Source organism: Phocoena sinus, chromosome 10, assembly GCF_008692025.1.
Source record: "Phocoena sinus isolate mPhoSin1 chromosome 10, mPhoSin1.pri, whole genome shotgun sequence".
NCBI lineage: Eukaryota > Metazoa > Chordata > Mammalia > Artiodactyla > Phocoenidae > Phocoena > Phocoena sinus.
The window spans coordinates 40913864-40929075 of NC_045772.1; the positions used below are offsets into that span (position 1 = coordinate 40913864).

At 39.4% G+C, this 15212-nt stretch overlaps 1 protein-coding gene across 1 annotated transcript in view; it reads right to left on the reverse strand.

Moving 5' to 3' along the window:
- NAV3 (neuron navigator 3) overlaps nt 1–15212 on the reverse strand; it is a 592483-nt gene that overhangs the window by 180469 nt on the left and 396802 nt on the right. Inside the window, 1 exon segment of the mRNA XM_032644349.1 lies at nt 8939–9965. Within this exon segment, the coding sequence (XP_032500240.1) occupies nt 8939–9965 (1027 nt within the window).

Consider the following 15212-nt stretch of genomic DNA (forward strand, 5'->3'; position numbering starts at 1 on the left):
CAAAACTGGTTTGAGTCAGCAACAATAACTAATGGTCTTATAGTTCCTGCTTTATAAACCCAACCTAAAAGAAAGAAAAACAAATATCTTTCCCAAACCAGCTCTCTCTTTCTTGGTGGGAAGGAAGACAGGTGACAGCCAGGGCCAAGGCCAGGAATCTGTCAGAGTGAAGAGTAGCCCAGTGTGGATGAGAGATTTGTCAGATTTGTATGCTGGGGGTTGGGGGGCTGAGCAAATAAGAAAACATATTGAGTATAATGGGAGCCAGGTTTCTCAGTTGACAAAGGAAGGTGCAAGTATGGAAAGGAGAAAGCAAGAATAAACTCTGTGTGTTGATTTGGAATTGGAGGCACTGTGAATTTACGGTTATATACCCATCTCTCTCTCTCTCTCTAATAGATAGCTCGTTGATATTGAGATAAATACGTGTGTAGGGACTTCCCTGGTGGCGCAGTGGTTAAGAATCCGCCTGCCAATGCAGGCGAGACGGGATCGAGCCCTGATCCGGGAAGATCCCACATGCCACGGAGCAACTAAGCCCGTGCGCCACAACTACTGAGCCTGCGCTCTAGAGTCCGCGAGCCACAGCTACTGAGCTTGCGTGCTGCAACTACTGAAGCCCGTGTGCCTACAGCCCGTGCTCCACAACAAGAGAAGCCACCGCAATGAGAAGCCCGCGCACCGCAATGAAGAGTAGTCCCCACTCTACGCAACTAGAGAAAGCCCGCGCGCAGCAATGATGACCCAACGCAGCCAAAAATAAATTAATAAATTAATTTTTAAAAAAGGAAATAGGTTTACAAAAATATGTGTGTGTCTGTATGAGTGTGTGTGTGTGTGTGTGTGTGTGTGTGTGTGTGTGTGTACCTCCGTATATTTTACTATTTAGGAAAGCTAGGAGCAGTGAGATCTGGTTCCTAAATATTACTCTTCACAAAAGAAATCAGGGCACCTTAGATAAAAGCTGAAGCCAAGGCAGTGAGAGAACAAGGTGAGCCTAGATTACCTTGAGCCAAAAAGAAACAAAGTTCTCAAAGAATAATGGGGCAGAAGCCAGCTTGAAGGGCATCCCAGCAGCCAAATCTGGGAAATTCTAAACATCAAAATAACTAGTCATATTGATGGATTATAATCCACTGAAGACAACAGGAATCCATTAGTCCACAAAATTCAAAGAGGGGGAGAGGGAAAGAGCACAGGAGAAGGAAAAGGAGGAGGGGGGAGGGGGGAAGGAGAAGGAGGGAGCAGGGAGGAGGAGAAAAATAAGAAAGGGACATCATTTTCTTAAAGTTGAATGGCAAGGCATAAATGCAGAAGGAATAATGGAATTAGAAATCACATGACATCCATTGGAGTAAACTATTAATTTAGGCAAGAAACCTCAATGGATGCTAAAACCTATGGGTGAAAGCAGACCAACTGTGGCAAACATCATCCCAATCAAGCAATCAAATTCAACACCACCAGAAAGGGGAATATCAATAACGGTGATACCTGGGAGGAAGGCAATGGAAAAGCACAGTATCATTTCTGTGACATTATATAGATATACATATATATATACATTTATATACATATATCTGCAATCACGAGAAAATATCAGACAAACCCACATTAAGAAACAGTCTATAAAATGCTTGCCTTCAACATATCAATGTCACGGAAGTCAAGGAAAGATTAAAGCACTGTTCCAAGATCGAGGGATGTTAGGAAGACACGACGACTGGGTACAACGCTCAACCTGAATTGCTAAAAGTGCTATCTCTGGGACAATTTGTGAAACTTGAAAAAGGTCTCTGGGTGCTCTGAGTTAAATGTATATGGGAGTTCTTTGTACGATTCTTGCAAATTTTCTGTAACGTTAACAGCTTTTCCAAGAGAAGATAAAATACAGAAAAAAAGAAACAGTTGTGGTTTGGTCGGGCAATCTGGCGCTGAACCTCGTAAGCTAAATACAGAAAGGGCAGTTTATCAAGCTTCTCTGTGGGGAGAATGCCAACTCATAGCAGTCTTCTACACAACAGACCCTCTTCCAGCATTGGCTCTGCATTCCAGCTTAAAAATACTGCTGTGTGAGGGAGCTTAAACTGCTACCCAATGCACAGATATATATCCAACCCAGCAAAAGACAAGTTTGCAAGACAAGCATTCAGTAAGCTTTAGTTTGTGCTGATAACCAATTATGCCCAGTTCACATAAAACCACAATTGCAGTATAATCTGTAATAATAGCTGCAGGGCTTACAAAAGCTTTATCTGCAAGACGGTTCTATGCTCCACGTTTCAAAATTCATAGACTCACAGATCCTCCTACTGAATCTACTGGTTCAACAAATAAGCCAAACTTGAAACCATGTGAGTAAGCATTTTCAAAACGAATGTTTTGTATTCTTTGCCTTTCAGAATATAATATATTCAAGGGCCAATTTTCCATGTCACTTTCTAGGTAAATCTGAAATCTCACAAAAACTGTCACAACAATCTTTCCTGAGAACCCCTGATGCTGTTATATAAGACACATCATATTATACCAATTATATATATACATATACATATGAGTAACAAAAGGAAACCTCTAAATTCAGACTTTCTTGACCTAATTTTACAAATCAAGTGTGTACAGAGGGTTTCTGCTTATATTTAATGAATGGGTTTAAGAAGCACAATGATTTTCTTCTCTGTTTAATAATGTTTTGCCTTATCTAAAGGTTGGGTTCCTTTTTTTTCTTCTGTGAACTGTCCTCACCCTGATTCTCTCCCTTTGCCTTTAGATGTTTGTGTTATGTCCAATGCACTGATTTCTTGACATTTACTACAAATGGTCAGAAAATAACAAAGAGCATGTAGACCTCAAACTAGCAAGTTATGAATCTGATTAGTAGCTATTTTGAAATTTATTGGGGGCTCTTAAAAATACTGAGGTTTAGAGAAAATGGGCACGTCTTTCTTTCCTCCTTGACTAAGGAATCTCTTCACAACTTTACTTCACATATCTCTGCAAGCACAGGAAGCCACTTTCTGATTCCAACAACTAGCGGTCATTTTCCATGTTTTGAAGTCTCGGTATACCAAATCTGGTTCACTGCTTGGGGGGTTTACACTTCCTGCTTCATTCTGTAGTCATGTTTCAGTCAGTCTCTTGCCTACTACATTGTGGACCATGGAAGGGAAATAACATATGGGATGTGTGATGTTTCACTCTATCCCTGATGCCTTACACAGTAAATGTATTTAGTAGGTAGTCGAAAGAGTAAAAGAATAAGTGAATGAAGGTCCCAAAGAGAAGATATGGTTTCATTCTATAAACATTTTAAAGCCGTTTATATTTCAACTAAACCCTACCATTTATAGGAATAAAAGACTTCTGAATTTTTCTTATTCCACTGTACATTTTTGGTAGTGTTTCTATTCTTCTATAGCAGATGAGTCTAACCCATGATGATGGTGTTTCATTCAACAATTTTTATTTGGTTCCTATTGTAGGTAGGCTCTGTCCTGGGCAATTATGCTACTAAATAAAAAAAGACAAGATGCTTGTTTTTCAATGAGTTTATGTTATAGTCAGAGGTGGCTGAAATCACACTTGTTAATAAGTAAACAAAAACCCAGTGAGTGGATGGTGATAAACTCTATGAATAAAATACAAGGGGACAATGGCGTATAATTCTGGCAAAAGGCGTTGTGAGTGTTCCTTCAGACTAGATGGTTGGAAACGGCTTGTGTGAAGAAGTAGCATGTAAGCAGAGTTCTGATGAGAAGAAGGAGGCTGCTTTTTTTTTTTTTTTTTTTTTTTTTTTTGTGGTACGTGGGCCTCTCACTGTTGTGGCCTCTCCCGCTGCGGAGCACAGGCTCCGGACGTGCAGGCTCAGCGGCCATGGCTCACGGGCCCAGCCGCTCCGTGGCATGTGGGATCTTCCCGGACCAGGGGACGAACCCGTGTCCCCTGCATCGGCAGACAGACTCTCAACCACTGCGCCACCTGGGAAGTCCCAGGAGGCTGCTTTGATCCAGAAGAGAGTCCTTATATGTAGAGAGAATATCTATGACAAAGTCCCCAGAGCAGGACCGGTTAGTCTGTTAAGAAACAGAATGAAGGCAGGGAGGCAGTGAGCATAGTTTAAGGGCTAGAGAGAGGGCCGGATTATGTAGGAACTTGTAGGGCTTGGTAAGATGCTTAGGTTTTACTTTTCATGTGTAATGTAAAGCCAGTAGATGGTCTCATGAATTTAAATGACATACAATTTATACTTGTAAAAGATTAGAGCCCCTGCTGTGTGAAGGATGCTACCAGAAAGGACCAAAAGTGAATGCTGGAAGACTCGTTGGAAACTAGGTGAAAATTGGTGGTGCCCTGATCACGGGAAGGCAGGGTGGAAATGGAAAGAAATGCCCAACTGAGGGTATGTTTTGCAGCCAGAGCCAAGAGGACTAGCTGAAAATAAGATCCGTTGGGAGGGAGTGAGCGAAGAGAAGAACAAAGTATGAATTCACTCCAAATTTTCTTCCTAGTCTCCCACTCAAGTAATCATGAATTCTAACCTCTAGTCTTTAGCAGTTTTAGTTACTAGCATTTTGCATAGCACTTCGTAACTTGTCTGTTATTTTTTCCAACATGCTTGGATTGTAAAATTGTAGAATGTCAAATTTGGATGATGCCATAACATTCCTCCTTCCACCTGACAAATTCTAACTCATCCTTACGTCTCGTCTCTTCTCTTACCTCTTCTGTAATGCATACACTGACTCCACCCTCATGTAAGATTCAGGAAAACTCTTCTACCTTCTTTGTTGCATACACTTCCATGACAACAGCGATGTTTTAAGTTCTTGATTAAATTCTTTTCATTATCACCAATAAAACTGAGTTCCCAGAGAGCAGATAATTTTTTTTTTTTTACTCTTTGTAATTCTTATTACATAGTATTTGCAGAATGAGTGATGAGTACATAAAAGAAAAAAGATATTTGGTGAATTCCCTTAACTTAAACTATGGCAACTGGTCACTGTATCGCTTCTTAACAATCTCCGGTAGCCACCTGCAGCACTTAAAAAAGGCAGGCTAATCCATTCACACAGGTCTACTTATTGGGAACTTCTTATAGTGAGTTAAAATCTTCTTAAAGTTTTCACCTTTGATTTTAGTTATATCCACTCATTAAATGGATAAAGATATGCCCAATTCAAAACTACTTTTATCACATAGTAGTGATAAATGAGTTATAAAAACTTAATATAGAATATCCTTGCACTGTGCAGGAAGTAGGACTAAAATGAAGTTCATTAACTTCCAGAACTCAACATTATATTTATAGGACTTTGAACATTCAATTTGCAAGAAGGAGTATTATGAAGCATATAATAAGGTCCCAGAAGGAATAATTAATAACCAGCATGACCTAGAAGTGGGCTGAGAACCAGGGAAAAATATCACCGTCACACATGGATCTTCCCATTATATAGAGGTTATTTAATTTTCTTTAAATATCAAACATGTATGTTTATACATATACATACATATATATGTATTTTAAAGTTATTCTACTTAAAAGCAATTATTTCCCAATATAAATGAATTCTGATTGTGATATCTGCAAATCTGCTATTGACATTTTCCCAGCCAGAATTTTCCTAGTAACAATACCTCTTATTTCTACACATACAGCAAGAACTGCTAAGCAAAGGAGGGCACACTACAGACTCAGGCATATATGGATTCAAAGGCAAACTCCTGCCAGGCCTGTGACTATAAAAGATTATCATTATTCTGCCTTGAAATTGCTGCTTCTTCATCTCTGTAAAATGGGGTAACATTCCCTTGTCATGGGTTGATGACACAGTTTAAATGAAAAAATGAACATAAATTTTGTAATACAGACTTGTACTAAGCACTCAACAAAAACCATTATAAAATAGTAAATTATTACTATTATTGTATCAAATGATTAGCACCTCCAGAAAAGTCTGCCAGGGACTTTGCAAGAGAAATTCTTAAATGGTGTTGGAGTAGTCAGAGTGGAAAGGACATCAGGGGTCACATAAGCCAAATGACAAGACTCTACGATATCTCTTTCACTGACAGTTAAGAAACTTGAATATTGACTACTCAACCTTAAGAGCATTTATATTATCATTTATAAAATTATTTTGAATTTATAAAAGACTCCAAGCAGCCTCTTCCTCATATGTAGACTATGATGTGACATTTCTTATTAGATGGTTTTATTTATTTTCAACTACTTTATATTATTGATAATAAAACAAATAATTACTGACATTTATAGGCAATTTATTCTGAATCTGGCTCTGTGCTGAAGACTTTACACAAGATTGCCTTATTTAATCTTTAAAACAACCAAATTAGGTAGATATTCTTCTACCACACTTTACAGAATTAGAAACTGAAGTCTGGGGAAGGTCATTTACTGTGTGGCAGGTACTGTTCTGAGCCCTGTATAAATATCAACTCATTTAATCTTCAAAACAGCCTTATGAGGAAGCTTCTATTATTATCATCTCCACTTTACAGATTATAAAAATTGAGTCTCAAGTCTTTAAATGCATTACACAAAGTCACATGACTAATAAATGGTGTCATCACGATTCCAATCCAGGCAACCTGGCTCTTGGGGCCATTGTCTCAATAATACAAGGTGCAGTTTCTGAACCACGGTAGAGCAAACGGACTCTACAGCCTGTAATCCTAGCTACCTGGCTATATATATTACCTCACTTTTATAATCTCCATTTTAAACAGGGCAAAAAGAAACTCAAAGAGGCTGGAGAATTTGGCAGTCACATGGTTGATTCACACTTTAACCTCTAAACTGTGCTGCTTCCTCTTTCAGATAGCAAAGGTTACTGCCAAATGAAAATCACTAAATCTGTACCCACTGGATATGTTATTGCAAACAACCAAAGAAGTTTGCTGTTACTTATAGAAAGAAGCTTGCTAAACTGGTGGATATATTCTTTTTGCTTAGATTTATACTTTCCTGTGAAATTCATCCATGGTGATTTGAAATGACAGATCTTCTTACAGAATACATTTGAGAGTGACAAGTGTGCTGAGTATGACATATTTTAAAGTTTATAATTTTTTCTCATATTTTTGAAACGTGGATTATGATTTTGACATCTGAAATTCTCCTTTGTCAGATAGGGTCTCTGGAGCTAGAAGGATCTGCAGACTCCCATTGTAATACAGGTGGGACAGGCACGACCTAGAACAGTCTCCCTCAGCCATTGGTCGGCCTCGCACCGGGCCCCTCCCCCAAGCGAGCGACCGTTAGTGAGCAACTGTTAGTGGTCCCACTCAGCCCTTGGCTGGCACCGCAGTGGGCCCCTCCCCCAAGCGAGCGACCGTTAGTGAGCAACTGTCAATGAGCAACTGTTAGTGGTCACACTCAGCCATTGGCTGGCACTGCAGTGGGCCCCTCCCCCTCCCCCTTCTCTGTAGAAAAAGAGCCCAGAGAATGCCGACTGAGGGAAAATGTTTTTTTGCGACTAGGGTGCCATCTTCTCGGTCTGCTGGCTTTCTGATTAAAGTCGTTATTCCTTGCCCCAACAACTCATCTCCCGATTTATTGGCCTTTCATCTGGCAAGCAGAGCAAGCTTGGGCTCGGTAACACCATGTGATGCAGATACAAAGGTTTTAAATGAATTTTTGCTATTGAAGTCAGAATAGCAACCTTAAATGAGGTAGCTATTTGAGGTAGACCTGAAATTCAATAATTACACATTTGTGTGGATGAGTATATAAAGCCCCAGAAAAAAATCAAAGCACTTAGGTTTTCCACTGAGGGAAAACAAATCATTATAATTATTTTCTTTACTTAAAAACTCACATATTTAATAAATTTAATAAAATTTGAAACTATATAATCTTGACCTTTTCCTATTTGCAGCAGATCCTACCTCCTGTTTTTCCTGTTGATGAGCTGTACACCTGCCAAAGTCGCAGGCATTATTCCTCCCTAGCCACCTCTTCACTGAAAGGACAGTGGATAAAAATGGAGACACAGCAGCACTGACATAGTCCTAATCGAGTAAAACTTACCACAAGACAACAGGCAAAATGTGTTGACACTACAACTGTTTAGTAGGATATATATTTTAAAATATAGCCTGTGCTATGTATTTTAATAAATGAAAAATAATATAAATATATAACAAAAAAGTTAATAAAATTAAATATAATAATTATATAGATTATTATTTTTGCCTGGAAACAACAGGCCTAGCTGTGGAAATTAATGTAAATTTTATGTTGGGAAAGCAACGCCTTATAGACAACAGTTAACAAACACGTACAGTGTACCACAATATACAATAAGCATCTTACATGCATTATGCCTGTTATTCTTCCCAACTCTACAAGGTAGATACTGTTATTTCTATTTGACAGCTGAAAATGAGACTAAGAGATGTTAAATTCTTTGTCCAAAGGCATATAGCTGGTAAGTGGCAGAGCTGGGCATTAAGTCTATATCTGCCTGGTCCCAGAGCGTGCCCCCTTAACCATTATGGTTTACGTTTTCTCATGGGTGAAAACAAAAATATCTCTAAACCCTATAAAAATGAGAATTATTTTAAAAGACTAATAATAGAAATAATAGTAGTAAAAGTAATAGACACGGGGGAAAGTCATGACATCTGGGTTCTATTTTGCCTTTGACGGCAAGTAGGTTAACTTTCAAAGGCCTCGGTTCTTGAGTGGGGGGGAGGGGAGGGGGGAGGGGAAGGAGATGAGGACTAATAGATTGGAGGATATGGGAGGCTTTCTTTTAAAAATTTTAATTCTAGGCCTCTCTCTCCAGAATGAAACACTGTTCCAAAATGACTATGTGAAATAGGACTCCGCAACCTTCCTTATTATGTATACTCTGAGTATGCAGACCTGTCAGTGTTTACAGCTGTGGACCAACGGCGCTCGCCTTACCTATAAATGAATGGAGCCACGGTGGCAGTATTTGGGTGGCTGTGTTGCTGCTGCTGAGGGAGCTGGACAGCACCATTTCCCACGCTCTGCCCACTGCCTTGCGCCGCTGACCCCGCACAGGAACCCGCCAGAGAGGCGTGGCTAGCTTCCCTTCCTTCCAGAGGAGGAGGGCAGTTGGATGTGCTTGCTTTCTCAGTCGTTACGGGCTTAGGGAAGGACTGGGAAGGGCTTCCCTTGGTAGTCCTGAATTTTTCAGACTCTTTGCTTGTTGAGCTTCCCGGTGAAACAGTTTGCTTTGCTGTTGGCACCTTTGAGCCCGGTTTTGGAATCCCACTGGAAGAGGGGATTAAGCTTTCCTTCTTGGCTGCTGTCGTCTTGCTGCCCTTTGGGATGAAGCTTGCAATTTTAGAGGTCTTTTTTGGAGCCGTCTCCGCCACCTGATCTTTCTCGTCCTTGACTGGTTTTTCAGTGCAAACTTTATTTCTGTCCCTGTTCTTTTCCTCTTTTTCCTTTGGCTGTAGCAAAGACTTTTTATTGCTGAGATTTTTGCTTCCAGCTTTTGGAGGGGCTAATTTCGGTGACACTTTGGGGCTGCTATTTGTTGAGCCGCCGCTATTCAGACCGCTGTTAAAGCCTTCCATTTCACCAGATTCAGAAAAGGCATCGTCCTCCTTCCCACCATCACTGGGTCCTGAACTGGGAGGCTGCAGGGGGCGTAAAGCAGTCCGGGCATTGACCAGCTTGAACTTCTCAAGCATGGATTTCTGTCCCGAGGGAGCTGCTCTGCCCCCGTCCGAGGCAGGGGGCTTCAGTCTGTCTGCAGATGGTGTGGGAGAGGTGCCTGGGCTCGACTGCTTCACGGTCAGCATGGTGGAGGTGGCGCTGTGCTTGGCATTCATGGACTTGCTGCGCCACGGCTTGCTGGTGCTCGGGGACGGGATGGCCGAGGCCGGGGGCTGCCCAGCGGCGCCGGGGGGCTGCGTGCTGCCACTCACACCTGAAGATGGTTGAGGTCCTTTGGAGGAATCTGGACGTGGTTAAGAAGAAACATTTTTAAAAGGCTGGTTAGTTTTTGATCACTTATGTCACACCACTGAGTATTTCTAACTGTAGGCACAAGGAAGTTTCTTTCCTCTGAACTGGAAACGGACATGCTATGTGGCATCAATCACTTCTGTAATGTGGTGGTTTTCGTACCAGATATCAAACATTCAGTGTCTGAAGGACAGTGATGTTGGGGAAAAAAAAAAAACACAACACTTTTTTCCCCTTCTAAAATTATTCATAGCCAAATGAATTTTGCTGGTCACAGAGGTCTATAGATGAATAAAACACTATCCCTCCCCTAAGCAATTCTCTGTATTCTTCCAGCTACTACTGTAGCTCATAGCAGTGAATGGATATTCCACCTTGCCTTATAAAAATAATGAATACTGAGAGATTGCTTTAACCTACAGGGAGCCTAGCTTATTCTTATCTGATTAAATATGCTTTTGAATCATAATTTAGCTTTTTGTTAATATTGTTTTTATTTGTACAAAATAAATATTGAAAGGGATGTTTACATGGGTCAGATAATCTACTAAGAAATATATAAAATATGTAATACAAATATGTAATACTAAAAAATGTGTAATACATAATGTGTAATACATAATATGTATAATCCTTATAACAACCCTACAAGGTATGTATTGATATTTTACAAATAATTCTTACAAATAATAATTTTATAAATAATTTTTAAAAATTCTACATAACTTGTCCGAAGTCATCCAGCCTGGACCTGAATGGATTTCAAAGCCTGTGCTCTTAACTACCACACCTGCAGGTTCCTGTAGGGATCTGAACAAACTTTAAATTCTAATTAAAAAATCAAGCTACTTTTTGGGGGCTATAAGGAAATAAGGCCAATTGTCATATAAGTACTTATAATGCACTAGTGTTTACTTACTGTCCACTGAGAAATCTCATTATGATATGAATTTCTATACGACTGTTATAGCACTGATTAATGCTTGATTACAATTCTTATTTTTAAGCATGAAAGACTAAACCAAAAAGAGATTTTATAACAATGTATAGAATAAAAAAAAAATTGAGCTTGGAGTTAAGAGATCTCAGTATAAATGTTGACACTGGAGAACTATGTAATTCTGGTCATGTCATTTACCTTAAATTTCATCTACCATAAATACCTCCCTCTTCCCTCCTCTTTTTCTTTTTTTTCTGAGAAATGGAGAAAACAATGGATAAATGATTAAATTAGATATTTATGTAAAAGAGGCAACGTTGATACTGTTAACATACTAGATATTGTCAAATAAATGCTAAGCTGTTTTTGATGAAATGTCCAAAGGAAATATTAATAAATCCTTTCATAATATTCAGGAATTGGAGACCATTAAATGCCATTAAGTATTCATAGATCTAAAACTACAATGCTTTCACTTTTAAATGTTTTTTCCAACAGTATCAAAATGCATGATAAACAGTAGGTAATTAAGCCAATTGGTATAGAATACTTGTCTTACCCATTTTTCAGAAGAAGGAGTTTACATTAAAAAGTTAATAAAGAAAGTTAGAGATAGGAAAAGAGGTTAAATTCTTCATTAAATATTTGTGTGAGTTAGGTTTTTTTAAAAGAAAATAAGTGTGCCTAAAACAATGTAATAGATTTGTGAAGTTTATATTAACAATGCCAATAGTATAGACAAACGTAGATAACTTCACTGTGATTGCCTGTTTCCTCTACTGCACCGTTGATACAGTCCATGAAAGCAAAGACCACACCTGTAATGCATAGTTCTACATTACACACAAAGCACCTTCTGTGTGACAGGCACTAAACTAAGTTTTTGAAATACATTAACTCAGTCCTTCCAACAACTGCATAAAATTTTCATTATTACCCTCAAATTGCACATGAAGAAACTGAAGCACAAAGAGGTAAAAGAACTTGGCCAAAGTTACACAATTTGTAAGTGACAAGTCTGAGAACTGAACTTAGCTTGGGATTCTAAGTTAATTCTGTCAACCACTATGTTATACTATTTTTCAAATGTACAAGAAGTTCAATGGCTTATCAGTTATAACATTATTCCTTGACTCTAGAAACACAAAAAATAGTGAATGTCAAATTCATGCCTTTAATAGAATTGTCAAGTAAACTTTATTTCTCGATTACCTAGATTCAACTGGAAACTAAGAACATCTCCAAACAAGATGCATTTTCTCAAGTTCAGTGAATTGTGTACGTGCCCGTGCATTTCACCCAGTGACCTTACTGTTTTGCAGATTTCTGTCCAACATATGTGCCTCTATTTTTCTACTATTTCCAGAAATATTAATCAATGCTACTCAGTTCCTACAATCTCTAGGACTTGAATCTAGGCATAACATCTGTTAATATTTACTGAGTGGCTATTCTGTGCAAGACTCCCCAAGACACCTTACAATCTAGTCAGAGGAAAGAAATCAGACTCACAGAAGATGAATGGCATATATTAAACGTTAAAGGAGTAGGAGGTGGGAAAGAAAATGGTAGAGATCAGAAGTGCACAAAGGGCTGTACAACATTAAATAAGATCAAGACAGATGAGCTAAGGGAGATATGCAGGCATTCAAGGCAGGAGTAATATAGAATTTTTATACGAAACTATGTGAAAATTTATTCTATTTATTTACATTTTAAAAATATGTACATACGGGGCTTCCCTGGTGGCACAGTGGTTGAGAATCTGCCTGCTAATGCAGGGGACACGGGTTCAAGCCCTGGTCTGGGAAGATCCCACATGCCGCGTAGCAACTAGGCTCATGAGCCACAACTACTGAGCCTGCGCGTCTGGAGCCTGTGCTCCGCAACAAGAGAGGCCGCGATAGTGAGAGGCCTGCGCACCGCGATGAAGAGTGGCCCCCGCTTGTCACAACTAGAGAAAGCCCTCACACAGAAACGAAGACCCAACACAGCAAAAATAAATTATAAAAAAAAAAAAATGTACATACGTATATTGGGACACAGAGTTAGAAATAAAGTACCCCGAAAATGAAATCATAGTCTGTTGTAGTATTGTTAAGAGGAACATAATGGCCTCATATTGAATTTATCTTCACTTTCTTACACTGATCTCAAAAGTTATTTGCAATATTTCTTATTCTATAATGAAAATAATATTAATAATTATTACAAATATAATAATGCCTACTGGCATTTTATTGAAGGTTCTTTAACTATATTATCTCACATAGTGTTCACAACAGCCTGATGAGATGGGAAGGGCTCCTATTTTTTTGTGTGTGTGACAATTTCGTAATCACTTTGCCTATCTTTTTTTGGAAGGGCTCCTATTTCTAATTCACACTTGTGGAAACCCAAGCTTTGAGGGTCTAAACAACTCATTCAGTGGTGCACAGCTAGTGAGGAATGTGTGGTGTGGCTACGATTTGATCCCACATGTGTGATTCTAGAGCCCAAGCTCTATAATTATCGTAGAATGTCTGACATTTTAAGTGTTAACATAACGGTCTCAGACTTTAATGTGTGCTTAAGTCACTGGGGATCCTACTGAATGTACATCACATTGTGTTTCAGCAGATCTGCAGGAGGCCCCAAGATTCTGCATTTCTAACAACCTTCCACATGATACCAACGCTGCTGGTCACAGACCATGTTTGGCTTTAAAGAGTTATTTCTTATGACAGTGTTCAAATTGGCTAAATTCATTAAATGTTCCATAGCTGTGCAGCATTAATATTCTTCGTTCTGTGGAATTCTGGAACCTTCGTCAGTTCTGCATTCCCCCCGGATGCTTGGCAATCTGTGGTGAGAGATCACTAAAAACAAAAGAGGTTTTCCTAATGTCCTTTATTTCATCATTTTCGCCACATACTCAGTGTATATCTTCTGTGTTTCTGCAACTAGGTTAAGAAGCCAGGGGACTCCTACCCCTGTATGCCTGGGAGCTTTGGTGAGGATGAGAGAAGAGGGTGGAAAAGGACCAGTCAGGATGCTCTGTTAAGTGTGCTGACATTAGCTAGATAGACTGCTACCACAGTTCAAGTACAGAGGAAATTCAACATCATCACACCCAAAAATGAGAGAGGAGGGACTCCAAATTATGACATCGACATCCAGCCTACAGCGACGGTCACAGCAAAAGCTATAAAATCGTTCTCAGATAAGTACACACATAGAAGACACTTCTCTGAACTCAACTCTCAATCTGTGCCCAGCTCCTCTCTATAATCAGCAATGAGGTGCTTCAGGTTTCATGAGGAGTGAAAATCCTAAGTCACTGTGCATCAGGAGAGCATCAGAATAATGAGTGTCTCTCTGGACACCTCACAAGAAAGGGTGCAGAACAACAGCTGCTGAAATGGCAGCCTCTGCAGCTCTGACAGAGCGGGGGTCGGCACAATCTGTGCGATTTACATATTCAATAGTAAGTAGCCTGGTCTCAACTGATGCATTGCTGAGTGTTGTTAACTCAGCTTCTGACTATAAATGAACTGTTAGCTGGGTATGGTGGAAAAGCACAGGTATCTAATGCACATATTTAAGGGCATTCCTGCAACAAACTTGTATCTTGCGTTTGCAGGGCCTCTCTGCCTATAGCTGGTTCCTTGTCTCTAGCCTCCAAAGAGAAAGTTTCTTCCACTCCCTCTCCTTTTCCTCCCCTTCTTCTTCCACCTCGCATCCACCACCACCAATTCCATTACAACCAAATAATATTATTTATCAACTGCTTACTTTTCCCAAGTACTTTGATACATGGTATCACATTTAGAGCTTCTACCCATATGCCTCTTATTTAAACTCATAATAATCTATAATATACATATTATTTCTCTTGTTATAAATGAGAAAACTGAAGCTTAGAGAAAGTAACTTGCTCCAAATCATGCATAGAGTAAAATTTAGAAAAGACAAAACCAAAATTGGAACCTAGGTTTATGTGACTACAAAATTTGGAGGCTTTTGACTCTCCCTTCTTTCCATATGTTTGCTTGCCCACCCAAAAATTCTGCCGGTTCGGTTCTCCAGAAAGTCACGTTTGTCACAACAGTGAAGGCAACTGGGTAACACCCCGAAATTTGGGTTCCTTCTTCCTCAATGAGCAGAATATAAACGGGGAGAACATGATACAAGATACTCACTATTCAGTTACCTATATACTATCTCCTGGGGCATCCTACTGGCACCATCCTTTTGAGTTGATGTAAGAATAGATTTTAATTCCTGCTTAGAAAACATCTAAATTCAGAGAGTTAATTT